The sequence below is a fragment of the Chaetodon trifascialis genome, chromosome 18 (genome assembly GCF_039877785.1).
Source record: "Chaetodon trifascialis isolate fChaTrf1 chromosome 18, fChaTrf1.hap1, whole genome shotgun sequence".
Lineage (NCBI taxonomy): Eukaryota > Metazoa > Chordata > Actinopteri > Chaetodontiformes > Chaetodontidae > Chaetodon > Chaetodon trifascialis.
The window spans coordinates 11,519,104-11,539,422 of NC_092073.1; the positions used below are offsets into that span (position 1 = coordinate 11,519,104).

At 42.8% G+C, this 20,319-nt stretch overlaps 2 protein-coding genes across 2 annotated transcripts; one reads left to right on the forward strand and one right to left on the reverse strand.

Moving 5' to 3' along the window:
* Positions 1–445: 445 nt before the first annotated feature.
* amer2 (APC membrane recruitment protein 2) lies at positions 446–5,739 on the forward strand. Its single transcript, XM_070986194.1, has one exon. The coding sequence runs from the start codon at positions 588–590 to the stop codon at positions 2,670–2,672; it is 2,085 nt and encodes a 694-aa protein (XP_070842295.1). The 5' UTR covers positions 446–587; the 3' UTR covers positions 2,673–5,739.
* Positions 5,740–10,873: 5,134 nt separating this feature from the next.
* On the reverse strand, positions 10,874–12,779 carry LOC139346920 (beta-1,4-galactosyltransferase 1-like). The gene is made up of 2 exons (XM_070986295.1): positions 12,182–12,779; positions 10,874–11,643 (listed from the first exon to the last, which is right to left on the reverse strand). The coding sequence occupies exons 1-2, from the start codon at positions 12,572–12,574 to the stop codon at positions 10,975–10,977; spliced, it is 1,062 nt and encodes a 353-aa protein (XP_070842396.1). The 5' UTR covers positions 12,575–12,779; the 3' UTR covers positions 10,874–10,974.
* Between the last annotated feature and the right edge of the window lie 7,540 nt (positions 12,780–20,319).

Here is a 20,319-nt window from a genome sequence, read left to right on the forward strand (position 1 = left end):
TCTGTTTCATGACTCACTGAGAAAGCTCACATAAACGTATTAAACTCTCTAATCCGTCATAATTCATCAGTTGGTGTGCATCTCCACCTTTTTTGTCAAGCACAAGGACACATGTAGATGACAAACATGCACACAGGGATGGAGGTGGCGTCTTTAGGGCTCCTAAATTGATGAACAATCAAAAGAAAAGAGCAAACAGTGCATTGGTGACAGGGAAGATAGAGGAAGAGAGGAGGAGGAGGATGGGGGAGGGAGTGGAGGACAGACACTGGCGCCCCGCCAACGTTGACGAAAGCTGCTTAGCCCACCCAGTTGCCATGGATACAGTAAGGAGCAGCTCCCAGCATGTGTGTGTGTGCCTCTGAGAGAGAGAGAGAGAAAGAGAGGGAGGGGAGGGAGGCTGAGAGAGAAAACCAGCAGGCAGGCGTTAGAGCAAGTCAGAGTGGGAGTGAAAGAGCACCAGACAGCAGGGTGTACTGAGAGAGAGAGAGGGGGTGAGTGTATGTGTGGCCAGAGAGAGAGAGGACAGAAAGGCAGCTAGAGAGCTCGAAAGAGACGATAGAGTGGGAGCGGTAGAGTGCTAGATAATGGAGGTGCAGTCAGAGTGTGTGGAGCCTCCTGTGGCCCCTCAGTGTGACCCCCAGCCCACAGGGAAGATCAACAAAGCTGCCTTCAAACTCTTCGGGAAGAGGCGCACCGCCTCTGGGATGGCCAGCTTCTTCTCCTTCAGGAACAAAGGGGCTGCAAACAGCAGGAACAACGGCAATTCTGACAATGGGAATTCTTTGAATGGAAGCAGCTCAGTGGCGTCGGTGGAACTCGTTAGGAGCAAAACCCACGATGGACTAACGGGCTCGAACAACGATGCTGATGGGCAGAGAGGGGAGGGGCTTGCTGGTCTGGAGGCAGGGCCGGTGAGGTCTCTCAGTAAATCGCTGAGTTTCTTCTCTCTGCTTCGACGTGGGAGCTTCAGGTCGAGTGAAAATGGAGGGGCGGGGCTTGTCAGAAGGGGGAGGGGCCTCAAAGGCTTTTTTAGCAGCATGCGATGGAGACGCAAGGAAAAAACAAACGAAGGAGAAGGGGAAGAGGTGGATGGGAAGAGGGACAAGGATGGGGATATTGCAGACTCTGAAAAGGTAAAGGATATTACGCTCACCCTCGAACCGCCTCCGCATCATCACCAAGAGGATTGTGGGAATGCAGAGACAGAACCTAACATAGAAACTCCCACTACTAGTGCTACCATGACACCCCCTCACTGTGTTGCCATGCCGGGGCCATCTGGTCAGCCAGACTCCCCCTTTCCTTACACACCAACTGACTCACCACTGCGCCCTGCCATCCAAAAAGCCAAAGCTTCAATTTCCAGCCTCACCCCCTCCCTCGCTACACCCCCTTTGGATCGCTGCAGCACGGGTGACCCACCATCAGAGCCTTCGGTGGACCGCCTTTGCTCTCTCCTCTTCACCGACGTCACATCCCTCAAGAGCTTTGATTCACTGACAGGCTGTGGTGACATTATTGCTGATGCTGATGAGGACGGGCCAGCAGGTAATGGGGGAAGTGGCACCAGCAGCAGCAGCAGTGGGGGAGGAGGGGGGAGCGTAGGAGTGGGTGCTGGCAGAGCTGGTGGTATCACCAGTGCCATGTCTCGTGGCTCCCCATCCAAAACCCCTCTACCTTCCCAGCTGACCCAGCCCATGTTCTCTGTTTCCCAAAGCTCAGTGCCTTCCTCCCTCCCAGCCCGGGCCCGTGCACCACCTCCACCGCAGCAGCAGCACCCAGCCGGTAGTGGTGTGGTGGCCTACATGGGCGGAGGGGAAGAAATGGCGAGTCCAGAAGGAGTTGACGATGCAGACATGCAGGGGCTCTGGCACATGCTGCCCTCCACAGGTGACAACTCCCCTGCTTTGCCTCGATCACACCAACCTTCCTCTTCTACCCCCACTTCAACGTATCCCCCCCGTGCCACCTCCAACCTTGCCAGCAGCCACCTGCCCTCAGCCCCAAGGAGTGTAGACCGAAAGGCACCCCAGGTGAAGACACTGGGGCTCAGTAAGATTCCAATAGTTGGTGGCGCAGGAAGCCGGGCAGCTAAACCCCCCCTCCCTCACACACATGGCCGTCATCCCACATCACCGGGTGAAAAAGAGCCACTGAGCGATGAGGGCTACTGGGACACACCCTCAGCAACACCCACAGCAACACCCGATGAGAGCGGGCTGCAGCGCAACCAAAAGATGGCCCTGTCACGTGACAGTTGCTCCGGAGACCACCTGTACGACCTCTACAACGACCCTGAAGGAGAGGAAGAAGACGACGGGAGACATGAAGATCTGAACAGTACTCCCTCTCCATCCACTGAATACAAACTGAGCCCCACCTCCCAAACAACTCCTCCATCCTCCTCCTCCTCCTCTTCCTTCAAGTCAATGAAAGGCAGCACCAGCCTTCCTCGGGAATCCAAGATCCCAGTAAGCAGCAGACAAACGCCACCTCCCCACTCTGCAAGCCAGTCTGCTCTATCTTCTGTCCTAGAGGCTGAATCCCCTCCACCAAAGACCAATGCGCCTCCCCCAGCTCGCACCAGAATCCCTGTATCCAAGGTGCCCGTTCGTCGTTCTGGAAACAAACCTGGCAGCACAACCAGAGGAACTGCCCACAAGAAGTAGTTCCTGTCAGACGGGTGGTTCTCTCCCACTAACCTACGGATTTGAGTGTTCTTCACTTCAGTGCTGTTTATGCAGAGCCAAAATTTTTCCCAGACCAAGAAAAATGTTGAGCTGTAGAGTTAACAGCCTGTAAATTCCTCTCAAATCTTAACAGCTCTCATTCCTTAAGTGTTTTGGCTTACGACGGCCTAGAATAGAAGAAGTGGTTTTGTTCACTTGAAAGAGTCACGAGGACACTCCAAAAAGCTGGGTTAACACTTCACAGCTCTCACTGGAACTTTGGAGGTTGACTCTTGACAATCCATGGACTTGCAATAGACACATATGCCTTGTAACTTTCCTGGAAAAGCTCCCGACCTGCTGACAGTTTGACAGCTCATGATTGCACACTGCGAAAAAAAAAAAGAGAAAGAAAAAGAAAAAAAAAAACAAAGCAGAGCACCTTTTTATCTACATTTTTCTTATGGAATTCCACATGGCATAACATGATTTGCTCATAAGGACCTAATCTAATCAAAATCTTTTTTGAGTTTGCCATCTTGTCTAATCTGTAACAAATTACCTCCTAATCCTTTGATCTTAGAGCCAAAGTTAAAAGATAAAAAAAAACCCGAGTCTTCATTTCACAGCCTCTAATAGTCAGATTTGACAAAACAGACAGTCTGGACACATGGACTTTTTCCCCGTCTGTTGTATGTTTTTTTTGCTTTTTGAAGATGGTCTTCTTCTGACCGCACACTGATTATTAAACTGTATCTGCAAATGTTCCAATGAACACTGAGGTCTGAACTACTTTTATTACTTACCTACTTTGCAGCTACAAATGTGGCAGAGCTATGCTGCAGAAGGCCACACAATATCCTACGTTTTGTGGAGGTGGAGGCCTCCTTCTGTTTTGACTGTTTTTCTGTTTATTGTGGATGGATTTCAACTTTGGATCTCACTCACACCCCAATGCATCGCCCGAAGTACATCCATAGGATGGCAATCTCTGGGATTTACAACTGTTGAATTACCAATGGAAATGTACAAAACTATCGCAATACTCGGCCTGGAGGGATCCCTTTGCACTGATGCTTCAATACACACACAACACAGACAAAACCATACATGCACACCAACGTTTTCTCTCCCTCTCTGCATGCAGTGCCGCACATACAAGGCGCAAAGGTCAGGGAATATCATCTAATACTGAATGATCTTAGTTACACACACCATTCAACCTTTGGCACTGTCTTTGTAGCTACACTGGATGACTTTCTTCTCTAAGGACACATGCACAAGCAACCAATTTTTTTCTAGTTAGTACTTTCTTCTTTACTGGATTTCATACTGTTTTTATAGGCTCCTCCTTCTTAAGTCATACGGCACAGATCTGAAACTGTGATTGCACCAGCTTCTTAATACTCTGCTTTCTGTTCTTTCTGTTCTTCTCTACTAACATACTGTTTGGGCTGATATGTGTGTGATATGTGTGTATGATGGGGAGGCATACCTGCTGAGAGCCAGAATATGCCTGCAAGTGTTTTTTAAATAGGCTGCGATGCCCCAAAAATGACAAGGAAATTCTGTCAGATAAAGACTTTTGAGTCACATAATGACCTGAATAACAGGCTAAGATACAAAGAAAACTGTTGGGACTAATGCGAAATCAGTTCAGAGTCCTTCACTCTTTGACTCCTGGCTTTTGTACTAATAAACATTGTGCGACTTCATAAAAGGAACCACCGCAGCTGTGTGTGAATCTGAATGTAGCTTGACATCACTGTAGATCATTGGTCAGCATATAGTTTCCTCTGTTGGTGTGTTTTCCTCTTTGTCCCTCTTCTGTGGGGGCGAGACAAATGGTGGAGTTTACTGTTTTCTCAGCCCCATGCGCTGAAAAATGAAGACAAACTACTGCACAGTGTTGCAGCCTTGCAAAGCACCACTTGTTTTAAGAATGAGGGGGTGTAATGCAGTCTTAAAAGGCCTTTGTCAGTGATTCAGTGAGGCAAGTTACAGGGAGCAGAGTGTTCCCTACCCGTCAGTTACAGAGGGGGGGTTTCATAGGAAAAGACATTCGAGATGATGCAAGTTTCTCTCTAATCCTAACCACAAGGGTACCAATGACACCTGAGGGTCATTCTAGTTCATGATAGCTTTCCCATCTCATTTAGATTGTGTTGATTGATCCACAACACTGCTCCAGGTTCAGATATCTTTTCAGCCTCCTCATGGCGTAGTGTAGGACACGCCGTGGAGTAACCTGATCCGAGGTCTGCAGTGAGTGCGTTTCTCACCTGATAAAAAGGGCAGGCTAAAGGTCATTTGGGGACCGGAGGATGATCGTGTCCCTCTGTGTTTTCTCTGCTTACTGATGTACTGTGTTTGAGTGGCTCCCTTCCTTGGAGTGCTGATTGAAAAAAAAGTGATTAGATTAATTTTAGGATGAGTGAGATGAGCAACAATCTAAACCTTCAAAGTATAAAAAAATATTATTTTCTTAAACAGCAGTGATGATGCTTGTGGACTGTAGACCAAAACAGTTGCCTGAAGAGTCCAAAAATAATCATTTTACTCTATGAATGAGAAACCACACTGTCACCAATCAAATGATAACAATGATAAGATGAAGAGAGTGTAGGCTACTTTGAAGTGGACAAGGAGCAATCATTATGCATCATATTTTTGTTTAAATATGGTGTCCTCCTTGGTTGATGTCACACCTGCCACAGTTTTGTGTGTACATAGAAGCTGTCTCTCCACTTCTTCCAAGTATGACATCGTGAAGTTAAGTTAAACCTCCGGGTACCTTGATTTGTTGCACTGGCATATTCACAGTCATGACATCAACCGCAGAGGCCACCATGTTGCCACCTGACTCAGTTTGTTGTACTGTGTTTTCTTTCTAGACTGATACTTCTCTCTTTTCTTCTTTCACTTCTCCAAATCTGGGCTTCTGTGTGATCATTCACTGCGATGAAAAGCACATTATGTTTTCCTTCTTTTTGTTACCGTCTGTCTGTTCACAGTGTGAAGTCTTTCCACTTTTCATATTTAATGAATAAAACTGTGTTTGCGCTGATAGATGAGCTCCTGACTTCTTTGTCATCACATTTACATCAGAATCCATACACTTTAATGTCAGAGGCTTTGTGTACTTGTATAATTAGAGCCAAACTAGATAGAGCCCTTCTCTCCTTGCCTCCCCTCCTCCATCTTTCCTCCCCCACATCCTGGTGGATTAAATCCCTAAGGAGTAGGCTGGGTGGGAGAAAGGGTGAGAAACAGAGATGCTTTTGTTTATGTGCAGCATGTGGCATTTTTCTTGTGGCGTCACACTTGGAGAGAGGTCTGCTTGGCTTGGGAGTTATAGGTTATCAATATATTGTATTGACTGCTCAGATGAAAGCCTGGTGGATGTGCCATTGTCTGCAGTTAGTGTCTGTTGGGAAAAGACATGTAGAGACACAGCCAGACATCATGACAAAGACAGACCGGCAGCTGATGCACAGCTGATGCGTGTGGAACCTGTGTGTGTCCTGAATATAGATGAAAGGGAGCGCCCCATTGTTTCGAGGAAGACACATGTTGCTAGAGAAAGCCTATATGTTGTTGTGGCGTGGGTGCACATGCATGTGTAGTGGGAGGAGGATTTGGTGCAGTGCGAATCCCCTTTGTAATGGTGCAGCAACCCCCCCCCCCTCCCTTTCTATCCGGCTCGCTCTCCGTTTCTGCACGCTGAGGTTTATGTAAAAGCCTTACGTAAGACCATAACACTCACTTGTACCAGCCCACCAGATCAAAGCGAGTGATGCTGACAGTGAGAATGGTCCGTGCTGGTGCGCGCGCATGCGTCTGTCGGCTGATCTCATCATTAATCTGCTGCTGCTTGGCTGCTGGATGTGGACACTCCTCCTCATTGTGAGCCATGGTTGTGGCTCTGTGTGCGTGTTTGTTTTGGTGCATTAATCTGGTATAAGTGCATGGATTTAGTTTGTGTTGAACAACAGCGTTCTCATACAAAACACTGAAGAAGGATGAAGAAGGAGCAGGAGAATAAGATTTATTGTGAATGTGAGGGAGGGTTTGTCTGGCTTCAGTGCTCTGAAATGGAGCTTTTAGTGAGCCTATGTAACTTTTGATGACCAGCAGCCACAAGTGGCAATAATGGGATAATGGCATGCTAAAACATAGTGTAATCAGAGTCGTTAGATCAGCAAATTGATTCAGTGACGTCAGTTACAGCAGTATCTGTGTAGTGTTTGCTATCATTAGCTAACATTAGCCACCATCTATTATACCAGAACAAACAAGGCAAAACCCATGAGTGTACTAAATGAAGAAAGGGTGAGTTTTATTGCTTTTAAGTTCAGTTTCTTATTTGAAGGCTGTGAATATATATATATATAGAATATAGGTATGTATGAGTGCGTTTGGGTAAGGGTTAGAGTCGGGCAAGTAGTGGTTATGGTTAGGGCAAATCTCTAGGAAATGAATTTAAGTCTGTGCAATGTCCTTAAAAGTGATGGAAACATGTCTGTGTCTGTGTGTGTGGGTGTGTGTGTCTGTGTGTGTGTTTCTGCGATGGAGCCCTGAGCACCATTCAAGAGCTGTACCCCACATTCTGCATGGCAGCCTCTCTACAGTCGTTCCCATAGTAACTCCACTAGGTCAACCAATGAAAAGAGGGGGCTGGGCAGGAAGGAGGATGGAAGAGTGTTGGGGGGGGGGGGGGGTTGCGTGAGATGGAGGTGAACTGGTGCGGTTAAACATTTATACAAATTAAAACACACACACTAACCCACATGTTGAAAGGCACATGCAAATAGACTGTAATCACACACACAAATCCAAGTGATTTTGCCTATGCGCACACACTCAAAGCTCGAGCCTTGCTGCTTCTCGCCAGAGTGCAAACATCCCTTAATAAGCCATCAATATGAGCATTAAGAAAAGAAAGAACATAGTGATTCAGATTTCATTCTCTCAACAGCGCTCTGACCTTTACCACACATCCTCTAAACACATCCAGTCCTCATGTATATGTTCCCCTCTGTACCACTGGTTTTCACCTCTGTAACCTCTGGGAAGCCGCCACCACTGCCATTTTTCCTCTCTGTGCAGCCCCTTCTGTCTCTGTTGATGTCCTCCCTCACTTCTCTCACTCTCATATGACGCCACAGTTCCTCTCAGGGCGATGTTGTGTAATCCTCCCACTTGTCAATAATTCATCAACAGCCAAGCTTTCCACTCTGTGAATGAGCAGAACACCGTGAAGACAGTGCCGTACAATGTGATGCTGAGTGAAGCCGTAACCCTGCAGAAAGTCAAATTTGTAAATCTGGTTTCTGCTTGTTCACTGGCCTAAAGGATGAGCAAGCACATGTTCTGATACAGTGACTTTGAAATGACATAAACAACAGGCTTGAAGATATTTAATTAAGTTCCAAACTGAATGAGAGCTTGTGAGCAGCAAAATAGAATATGAATTGAATTATGAATCACAAGATCAGTGATGACTGAAATTACCTTTAAGGATACAAGGTCAGGAAAGTTAGTTAATTGTCAGTAAAATGGCTTGAATTTAGCACTCTATTGAATTAACATTTCCACTTAACCGGATTTGTGCTTAAAGCTTTTGTGAGGCACACAAACGGTATGTATCTCGAGTTCTGAAATGAGCTCCCATATTGAACACTGGAGTGTAATTATCATAAAAACAGTTTAACATCATGAGATCAGCATTAACATGGGTTGGTCCCCCCCTGCAAAGTGCTGCTTCTCATTTACAAGAGAAACAATGCTGTAAAATTCATTAGGAGGTTGGGCAGGCTGGGGGATGTACTACATGTGTGTGGCTGCGTTTGTGAGGGTGTGTATTCTGGGCAGAGCGCTATAGAATATTCTTTCTAAAGAACGACTGGCCTACCAGCTCCTATTTCTCTGACCCCTGAGGCCTCCATTATACCTGTTCCCAGAAAAGTAACCTGCACAGAGGAAGAAACAAGCAAAACAATTTGTAGTTTTAAAAAATGATTTTAAAAAATTCATATCAGCTCCTGAGCGAGAAGAGATGAAATCTGAATGTCATCATGGTAGAGGTGGTGAATGCTTACATTACAATAGTAATAATAATATTATTATTAAGAATAATGCATTATTCTCACATAGAGCTTTTCTGGACACTCAAAGACACTTCACAAATGTAAATCACAAGTTTCCAGATATTATTTAAGAAAATTGTAACAGAAGCCTGAAATGAACCTTTCAGAATTTATACATAATAACATATACATAATACAACCCAATAATGATCAAAACAGAACTTAAGTAATTATTTTTTTCTTTTTTTCCCTTTAAAAAAAAAAATATGAATGCAGATGTGGAAAACAATGGCAAATCTCAGAACCCATCTGCTATTGTCTGATGATGATTTAGCTTTTCATTAGCTTTTTGAAAATTGATCTGAATTCATATGGAAACATCTGTTGATAGAGATTAGTCAAAAAGTTAAGTTGTTGTCACATTTGAAAGTCAAATTGCTAACTGGATGATAAACAGTGACAAGAGCATGGAACAGGAAGTCCTGACCTGGATATATTTCCCCTCATCAGATGATAGCTGATAGCTTTCTGACAATGAAGCTCAGTACTGGACTAGTGACCACACTGTGCAAAGCACTGCTTCACAGCAAAAGGCCACAAATAACTCATAACAGCAAACCCATCTGTCAAAAAGAAAAAGACACATCAGGCATTGCATAATTGTCCCCAAAATTAGTTTTCCCTTTTTCATTCATAACACAGAAGAGTCAGATTTCAAAGGAATACCCTGTAGAGCCAATGTAACAGCATCCACTGAAACATTTCATGCAGACAAGCTTCAACCGGTTCAACAGGTTTCTCACTGCTAATGCACACCTTTCTAGTTATTCCATATTCACAGTGAGCACCTACATTCAACTGAAATGGGGAGAAAGACAACATATTTAATGTTTGACCTCATCTACTTCATTGATTTTTGTTGTGGAATCCTCCAAAAACACCTGTTTGGTACATTCCACAGGTAAACAGGGGGCATCCTCGAAAGGCTCAGTCGTTTACAAGCAAGGATGGAGGGAGGTTCATCACCTTTGTCGTTAAAAGGTAAAAGTTCATTTGCACTCTGTTTTTATTTTGTTTTGATTCTGTTTTACATTTTTAATCCCAACTCTTTTGGAGTTGGGGTTGTAGAAAAAGGTATTACGTTGTAGAGTCAAGACAAATTAGAAACTCTTCTGTAGATCAGAAACAAAAAACATTTCACCAACTCAATAGCCATCCAAACAGTCGCCAAAATGTCTCTGCTTTGGCATCTCTTCTGCTGAAACCACCACAAATTCTTTCCTTTAAGAGTGGACTGTTGGCTGCTGTTGTATCTGAATCCAACACAAAGAGTGGCTCAATGTATCAGAGGTTAGTTTAAGGTAATTGAACATCTGAATTATATGTGAAGCAGGCCTGGTGCCATAAGGGGTCTTAAGGGGGCTTAGCCCCCTCAGTTGTATTATATTTTTTGCCAACTCTGTTTAAGCTTTGTGTATCTATAGAAAAATAGCAGAAGCAATAAAATTATTGGCTGAGGTACATGTAATAGCTTAGCTGTTTCAGAACCATGGACAGCGCTGTTTATTGTCTGTAAGGATTTTGAAACCATCAGTCACTGCATTATGAGCAGGTGTGTTCATATTCAGTGAGACTCCTCACTGGTACCAGGAGGAGAAGGAGAACTGCTGGACTTGCACCAGGTTGCATATCAGAACTGCTCGTTCTCTGTTGTACCTCACAACCCCTCAGATCTGTTGACCAATCTCTTTGTTTCATTCGAAAGTGCTTTGGTTAACATTTGTTGCTTTTATATGGGCTCTTTAAATGGACTTGACTTGGACAAAGACAAATAATCACACATGTTGACTTCAGTTTCTGGAGACATTACACAGGGTTACAATTCATTTCCTGGAGACTTACACAAAGCTTAACGATTACACCACCAGTTGTCTTACCCTGACACTAAACCTCAACTTAACCACTGACCTAAAGATCCTCTGTTTTCCAGGTGGGGACACAGGCTATTGTCTCCAATTGGACAAGCTGTCCCCCAGTAAGTGGTCTTCAGAAAATCACACACACACACACACACACACACACACACACACACACACACACACACACACACACACACACACACACACACACACACACACACTGGTTTGAGTTCCATCTGTTAAGGCGGGGACACCAATGAATTAAAAAGTCAATTGCAACCCCTGATTACGCATTCAGGTTGGTGGGGCGTCAATATCCACAGTGATGAAAGTGTACAGTGGATTCTTCACAATCTCCTTGACCGTGTAATTTAGGGAATTAATCCCATCTTTATCCATGGTCAAATGGGTTGTGCGCAGTTTACCAGGATTCGCTGGGTTGGGCTCATTGTGCACGTCTCTCATATGTTTGATCATCCTGTACTTTCCTATCACAGAGTTAGGTCGAGAAATGGACATCCCATGGAAGATAATTCGCTTATAGATATCATCGTCCTCCCCACCCCAGCCCCAGTAAGAGTTTGGAAAGCCGTTAATCCTCAAGAACTGGTTCTTGGACAATGAAGAAACCCCACCAAAGTAGGTGTTATAAGGTAAGTGGAAGTTAAATTTGTCCATAGCCACAGCCAAGTGTCTGGGATTGTTAAAACATCTGTAGAAGTTACGGTCATCCATTGGAACCAGATCTACATCAGAGAAGACAAAGCACTCATAGTCATATTCCTTCAGTGCTTCAACATAGCCTGCATTCATCAGCTTAGCCCGGTTGAACACTCCCGTTCCTTCCTGGTTGATGACATACACGCCATAGTCCAACTGCTGTCGGATCAGTATGGGATGAAGGTAAAACAGCCAGTGCTTCAGGTGATCATGCCGGTTTCGGAATGGGATGATGATTGCCACCTGGACAAATTAAACAATTAAATTTGCTGTAACATCATTCAGGCTTTGATGTTTTTACCCTTAAAACCCTCAACATATCAGTAAGTCTTTTAGAAGTGATTTAAAGATTATTGTGAAGTTATTGTGAAGTTTGAGCACAAAATAATTTTTTAAGTGAGTTCGCTGAGTGAGTGCCACTAACTACACAATACCAAGAGTGTAAGTAAGCTCATTCAGGTTTTTCAGGTAAATCCATTAAAAAAGAATGAAATGAAACAAAAACATAAAAATGTATTATGCATAAAATTGAGTGATACCCAACCCACATAACATATTCCCACTCTTGGAGTTCCCAAAATTCCTATAATAGCTTTGCCTGTGCTACATTAGACTGAATGCAAGTTGTTAGTACATACTGTATATGAATTAGTGCATTTAAGTTCTGATCTTTCTAAACAAAATTCCAAGTATCTAAAATCATGGTAAACTCTTTCGGATCTGTCTATACTTTCATCTTTATTCTGTTCATTTATTCATTTGTATATATTCATTCACCTACCTTATGTTGGGAAATACAGTCTGTCGGCTTGTATCGTCCTCCAACCTGAAGAGGAGAACTGATGTCATTCGTCACCTCATCCAAAGTCCGCTCGACATTAAACTCCACACGGAGGGGACCGAATAGCTTTGGAGGGGTGTCAGGACAGGGCTTGTTCGTAAAGGTCGACGTCTGTGTCTTCTCTTGGCTGACTTCTAGGACTTCAGGTTTCTTTCCCCACAGCTCTTGAACTTGCTGTATTGTTATCCAGGAAAGGGTGTCATTTCCATTTCCCACATGTGGCTTAACCGAAAGAGGTGAAATGCTGTTTTTGCTGTATAATAGAACCACAGCAAAACACACCAGACTGAGCAAAACAAAAAGGGCTAGGACACTGAAGAGTTTTTTCAGCATTTTTGTTACCCCTGATGCTGAGCACTGCGTGCTCAACAGCTCTTGTAAAGCTCTGCTATCTGCATTTCCCTTTGCAAGTCAAACGTGTTCTTAACACAAGAGCAGCCAGACAGGTTTTTACTGTGTTTGAGCAGCTTCCTTTTTCAAGTCAGCTGATCAGGTTGGGCCTCACACCTGTTGTTAATAATTAATAAAGCATTTTTCAGTGTTTCCTCATACCCACAACAAAGGGATCGGTTCTGGTGGAAGAGCATTTTTGAGTGTTTTGTGCATGTCTACAATTCTGTTATATTACTTCCTTTAATCTGTATGTTATCCCCAAGTACTTTTCGACAGATGTTAATTTATATGAAACATAAACAAAACACTAAAGTAATGTACTAAGAGAATAACTTAATACTTCATTAAGGGTCTTCGAAAACTACAGTATAGCTACTATAAATAATAGAGTAATAATAATTCTTCAGTACGTGGTCAAATGAGGCCCTCTGCTGGCGTGTGACTATACTTACTGAAGCTCCTAAGAAAAGTCTGTGTAAAGCCTGTCCACAACCCTTCCAAGAAGTCCTCAAAGAACAAGCTCTCAACCCTGAATGATTTCTTCACACAGCGCCCTCAGCACCTACACCTTAAAAATACTGCCACTTGCAGGGCAGAGTTGTCCCTTGCTAAGTAGAACAAGACTGAAGGCATTTCCGACTGCAGCATTTGTCTACAGTGGAAAGTCACTGATAAGAATCCTACAATGCAACTGACTTCCTATTGATGTGCAAATGAGCCAGTCGCAGGGTCAGCAAGGGGCGTGCCATCAAAAATGAGGAAACTGGTGATATGTGAATGCAGACAAACGGGAAGGGTATTAGTTACAGTGGTCACACCCAGCTTTCCTTGCTCCCACCAGGAACTGCTGTTTAACGCATGAACCGCAGCCACAAACTGGAGTGTGTTGAGAAGAAGTGTTGAGAAGAAGAGTGCAAACCATTGGTAGGATAAAACAACTTAAAGTTATTGAGGTGTTTTGGGCTCACATGAAAAGTGATAGAAAAGTGGAATATCCCATATCGGTCCTCACATTCGGATTTCCAGGTTTATTCAGCACCTGAGATGAGACCGAAGAGTGTGGCGTGACGTGGAGGGAGTTTTCAGTTTCAGTGTGAATAAATGGACCACCTTTCCTGCAAGCAAGTGGTGCAGATGAGCTAGCAGTTGCTTACAGTATTGTTTGCTATCTGTTCAGTTACCATTATAATGTGTAAACTGCCAAGATCTTCCCAAATAGCTTCATTTTCATTAAATTGGAATAGAATATATTGATAGAATTATGAAGAAATACCAGCAAAGCATCTTTAATGTCTCCATTTTCTATACTCAACTGAGTAAGATACAAAACATTTAGTTTTCTGTTTTAAGGGTCATACAATGAATGCAGCATACACAGTATGGAGAAACATGTGACATCAGTACGCCCGCTCAAAATGAGGCAGCCAGTGTTAAAGCCATGTGACAGACTGCTAAACAGAGATAGAGTGCATTTCAAAGCATGAAACTATTTAATCTGATGATCAAGAATAAATTAAGTGCTGCCATTCAGAACTGGTTGGATGAGTTTTTTAAAAAGGTGGTTAATCCAAAGAAAATGATGAGGTTGTCAGGATCCTTAATTAAGTGACAGGTAGAAAATTATCCACTTGGCCCTTAGAGCTCAACACACGGCAACTTAAGAAAAGACATGCAAAAGGAGAAAACACAAGCAGATTAAGACAACATCCTCGCCAGTTTGACAACACATGCGCAGCGTTAAGAAGAAAACACTGCAAATAGAGAAAAGCCTTGTTTGTGCCAACAAAACTCACTTTTGTTGGCACAAACACTGGTCCCTCCACCTCCGGATGAATTAAACTCAGCTCATATCCAAGTGCTGAAACCTACATCGCTTTGATACATATTGTAGAAACGTTGATATGATACATATGAAATGTACAAATTCAACATGTCCGTGGTTTGCAGAGATATACAATGCCAACATATTTTTGTGGGGGTGGGCTGTAGTTTCCATCAGAAAGGACAGTCTGTCTCTGTAAGGATCCTTTCTGTCATGCTGTCAGCCACTCAGACTTACAATCTGAGCCTGTCAATGGCAAAAACAAACATTTTTAGTTTGCATTGGCCCAAAAGGATTACACTGCAAAGACTCCAGCCTGTTTAGTGGCTGCAGCTGAGACAGTCTGCTGGACCAGTTCCAAAGGTTTTTGTACCTATTAGTCACTTATACCACAAATATGCAAACAAAAATACTCTTTAAGAGCCTCCCAGTAGCACTGAAGGCCACAAGATTCCAACTGCACCATAATACACTAAACTCTCATTAAACCAAATGTGCAGCAAGTTGCTGTTAAACCTCATAAACAGTGACCCCTAGTGGCACTTTTAGTAAGCCACCATACCTGGGTTTATGCTGTTTTTATCCTGCAGTAGCAGAAAAACTGGTTTATGAGAACAGAATAATCAGGTTTAAGGTTCACTTACTATATATTTCTATGCTACAGATTCTACCCAGCAGCTCATTACAGTTTTAAAAGGCATCAGGCTTCAGTTAGTGTTACTGACACTGCTGTGGGAGGAAGGGTTAAGAAATAAGCAAATGTTCCCACATTCCCTGACATTTTCCCAGGACTTTGATGGAGATGTTCCTTTGTCCATTTACTATGGTTCATCATGTTCACCATGGGGATTCCTTCTTGTTTTCATTACTGCTTCAGTTATGCGATATACATGGTTAATATGTTGACGTTGGCACTCGGCTGAACTCGAGTTCTCAGGGCTGAAATATAGCCTGAAGTGCCAACCAAGATGTTAAATGTTTGCTTAAATCATAATTCTGTCTAAAAGTGTTCTATTAGCGACCATCAAAGCTGAACTTTTTGACTCCTGAAAAACTAGAATAATATATGTGTACTTTTCCAGCCTGAGACATTTTATTAGCGGTTTGTGGGAGACGTTTGAAAGACAGGGTCAAGGGAGAGAAACTATTTTATAATTTAAAGATCACTCATTTGGAGTAAATATAAGGTGTAAAACAGTTCATTACTTTAAAGCAACAGTGACCAAAACACCAGTCAGCACACATTATTATGTGTTATTTGGAATATTTGTTGGGGTGACATGTAGTTTAAACAGTGCAGTCTTGTGTATCACCACTAGAGGGCGGTCATGTATCATCAATAAAGAATGTGCACAAGAGACTTTGTATTCCTATGGGTCTATACTGTACATCCCCCCCCAACACGCAAACACGCAAACACACACACACACACACACACACACACACACACACACACACACACACACACACACACACACACATTGTACATGCATGGCCATGTGCATTAATGTATGCGTTTATGCATGTTTCTGCACATGTGTGTCTCCTTCTCAGAGAATTCTGCTTTCTGTTCTCAACCACACACTTTTGGATAAATGGGCTGGTGTTTGTGGAGAAACCTGATCCTGAGGCCTCTACAGATGGAATCCAGCTTTGGTTTGAAATTTTTAATAGAATTCTTCTTCTTTTTTTTTTTTCTTTTTACACCTCCTCCCACTTTCTCTTATGCTTATTTTTGCGAATCCCACCAACTTGAGTTTCAGAGCAAGAATGATGCTTACTGAGACACATTTGTAACCAGAGAGGTAGGCTTGTTGGATGGATATCCAATCCAAACTGAGCTTGCAAGACTGGTATACCCCTCCTGATTTAGCCACACAAGTCTTTGTTGGCACTGTGGCGTCCCTTTGGAGGTGGGCGGGTCTGCTTTTTTTGGACCCACATTTTACTTAGCATGCATGCTTGTGGTGTCAGAGTGCCATTTATGCAAAACCTGTATAATTTCTTAATTAAATAGATGAGTACAATGTTAAAACACATGCTTCCCTTTAATCTTTGCTGAAAAGTTTATACAACTGATCCAAGATTCTTTGCTTGAATTCTGTGGTGGCGATACAGAGCCATTTTCCTTGTTTTAATCAGGCTTTTGCCGAATACATCTGTAGTGCCATATGAGTGGGATTTAGTGAATCACTGCAGAATAGTGTGGTAATTTTCTTAATAACACAGTACACCACATACCGTACATGCAGACACTGTTCAATTCTGCAAATACCAGGACATTCTCACACTCAATTTATTTTCATATGGGTCTTTTCCAATCTATTTGATACTGAAATTATTGTAAATAGCTCTAGTCTCGTCAGTCAGACGTGGCAGAGACCACAAGGGTGCCAAGAATAGAATAACAATAACAGATCTGTGGTAGAAAAGACACAAAGCGTTTAACAAAATATATGTGTACATGTAGCATGTTTTTGTCGATTTTTGTAGCTTGAAATGTAAAAATGTAAATGTCAAATGTCAAGTGTTTTTGGCCAAGTGTGCATCCTCAAAGATTATCCAAAGCTTGCCAGAGGCAGGGCAGCATACTCCCCCACCATCTGAAAATCTGAATATTGCATACATGTAGTTACTGCAGCCATATAGACAGATGCGAGCACACACACAGACAGACACACATGCACATTTATACTCAACCACAGCTCTTAAAACAGCCCTAGTTACAGCCTAGAGAACTCAGCAGTTTAGTGAAACATGATGCCCAGACCATAAAGTGTGTTTGTGTGTGTGTGTGCGGTTTTGAGTGGTCTCAGCTGTGTGGGACACACTGCAATGACAGCCAATCAGAGCTAATTCAGAATCAGAGTGGTTTTGACGGCTCCATGGTCTACCCGGGGGAACAAAGCCGTTTGTGTGCGCGTGTGTGTGTATGTACGTGGTTGTGTGAGTGTGTACGTGCACCTCTCAACCTTACTCTGCACTCCACCTGCTTCTCATTGCCCAAATGGTCTGACAAAATCTGGTTTTTGATGTATTCAGCATTTGTATTCCAAAGCTTTTATTCCATACGCACAAAATGATAGAAACCTATGAAAGTCATTTGAATTTGAATCGACAATAATCAAAGAAATCAATTAAAAAGCTCTCTTTGTGTCTTTTTTGAAAAGCTTTCCTGCTTATTAAATCTCTTCCTGGTGTTTACAAATGTGAAATTTTCCTCAAAAAAGTTAGATCAATCACGATCAGCTGAGTTGAAGGGTGTTTAAATTAGCCTGATGCAGACCAAAGACTAAAGAGATGACTCCCTTTCAGCATCTAATATCATCTTCCCTTTATCCTTTTCCTTCCATTCTCTTTCTACAACCAAGCAAACCTGGTGTCATACCATGCAAGACAAAGGGTTACTTTGACACAGTGTTAATAATAGAGTTATCTTTCATATCACAAGTTGACTTATTTACCCAAAACGACATGGTTACAATTTACTTAAGCTATTTTCATATTTAGTTTGGGCAAATAACCCAAAAGTAATACAGAAGACAAGTCTAATATTGGGTGAAAACAACATCTCAGTACAGAGCAAGCATTGTAAACAGTTCAATAGCTCAACAGAGTTCATTTACTGTATTCACTTGGGCAGTTTTAAAGACGTGTCATCCTGCATTGTCAGTGCTGCGTGTCTCCTGAGTGGGGAATTCCAAATAAAGTCTATTTTGGCGACCTTAAACAAGTCATGCCACAAGTCATGTCATGCTGTATTTATCTTCACTGGTGGTCTGACCAGTAGAGAGCTAGCATAGAAATATTTGGACATGAGCATTAGCCCTCATCCCTTATAACAACACAAATGGCCACTGGAAACACAAAAGGAGAGGATATATTCCACAGCTGGGGAACTGTTATTAGATGGTGAATATGTCAAGGTTTTGACATCATACAGGTGTCACACATTCATATAAACAAACCCAAAATAATGAAAGCACTTTGGGTTTGGTTTACAGTTTTTGATTTTTCCCTAAGTTACGCAGGGTACACATTCAAGCAGAGGCACAATCTCTGCTCTGTTTTTGTAAGCGAGGTGCCTTGCTCATGAGCAGTACCCTTCCACTGCCCTGCCCAGGTTTTCACAGGCTGTGCAGGTGTTTGATCAAGCTGTTTTGTGGTCGCTCCAGCCTTCAGGCTACGACCGTTTGCAGTGTTTAAGAGAAAGCTGAGTTGGCAACTTTAGTTCTTCAAAAGTTGGAGAAACATCGGCCTTCAGTCACAGGGCTGGTGGGTGAAAACTCATGGAAGGAAAACCGACAAGCGCCATCCTCTGCTCCCCTTATCATCCACCGCTCTCCTTTTCTACGTTACGTGAAGCTGGCGTGCTCCCAATAGGCCCTGGGGCGATGTGTCAGTAGCGAGTGGAGAACGAAGGAGAAGCGCTCAATTAGGGCCTACTGACGTATGGTCTTCACGCTTAACTATCTTCCTCTCCCATCCCTGATAGGTAGCTCTGTAGAGGCTCACTCTTCCTCACTTGTTCGCTCAGTCACACATCGGCTACCTCGAACACCCACTCACTAGCTGTCTCGCTCACTCACGCACTCGTTCACTCATTTCCCTCTTCATTAACGCAGGTCCTTTCTATCTCAGGTAGATAGACTTCCCTGCTCATTTATTCGCCTGCCACCATTTGAGAACGTGGTCCTCCCTATTCTCCCCTGCTGAATGAGAATATCCACTCAGCAACACTGTCATTCACTGTGAATTTGACATAATAGTTGCTGTTGACTCTATGCCACTGTGTGCAACATAGCTAAAATTTCTCATTCCATTCCATTCAAATTTATTGTGATCAAAGACAAAATTTAAAGGCAGTCCTAAGTATAACAGTGAAAAAAGGATTCATTTTCTTTTATAGGATAAATACTTGTTCCTGAATGGAAGCTCAAATGAGCTCCTCTCACTATCTTTCTGGTTTCCTCCAACCCTTAATGTACAGTATTTCACAGAACATGAATACTCATGGTACATCCTTTTAAGACCGTAGCCTCAGAATCAGAGTACCTACCAAGATTCGCCAATGTGGTTGCTTGTTTCCACTAGATTGTTAGTTATCGGAAAAACTAAACATTTTGGGAAATATGCTTATTAGTTTCCTTGTTGAGAGCTGGATGAGAAGAATGACATCACTCACATTTGTCTGCTAAGTATAATACTACTGGCTAACAGCTGGTTAGCATAACTTAGCATAATTTCTTGGAAAGGACCAGAAATGTGTCTGCTTTTTGGAAGAGACTACCTGCAACATAACCCCTACAAAACTGCAAATTGTTCCTTTGACATTTTGGTATTTGTACGACTTAAACAAACAAGACATAGTATCTTAATTACTGCACTTTAGAGGTGCTAGTAGATGGCATTTGTTACCTTTGGACAGAGCCAGGCAAGCTGTTTGCCTGTTTCCAGCCTTTGTGCTAAGCTATGTCAGCTAAGCGCTCGTGGTAGCTTCAGCTACTATTTAGGCATAGCTTTTCATTTAGTGAACTCCCAGCAACAAACCAACAAGTGTACTTTTCAAAATGTCCAAATATTTGTTTAAATAGTTAAATAACAATGAATTTGCCTTTTGGGTTTAACAAAAGTGGAGCTATCAAAATGACTGTTTTCATTAATTAGCTGCAACCTATTGAATCAAAACTTTTTAAAATTGCGTTTAATTTTTTTTTTTTTTTTGACAGTTTCACCGCATAGGAAAAGCACAGGAAGTAAGCAATTACTTCGCTAGAATAATTACAATTATAATAAATAACAACAATGTTTGACGTTAGCTTTGTTATGAGGGTAAAGGTCAAGCTGGGGTCAGAGGTGGCCT

Bases quoted from the DNA above. Each gene is read 5' to 3' on its own strand.
- amer2 (XM_070986194.1), top strand. From the start codon at position 588: ATGGAGGTGCAGTCAGAGTGTGTGGAGCCTCCTGTGGCCCCTCAGTGT.
- LOC139346920 (XM_070986295.1), bottom strand. From the start codon at position 12,574: ATGCTGAAAAAACTCTTCAGTGTCCTAGCCCTTTTTGTTTTGCTCAGT. The intron at 11,644-12,181 runs GTAGGTGAATGA...TAATTTGTCCAG, and splicing joins ACTGTATTTCCCAACATAAG to GTGGCAATCATCATCCCATT.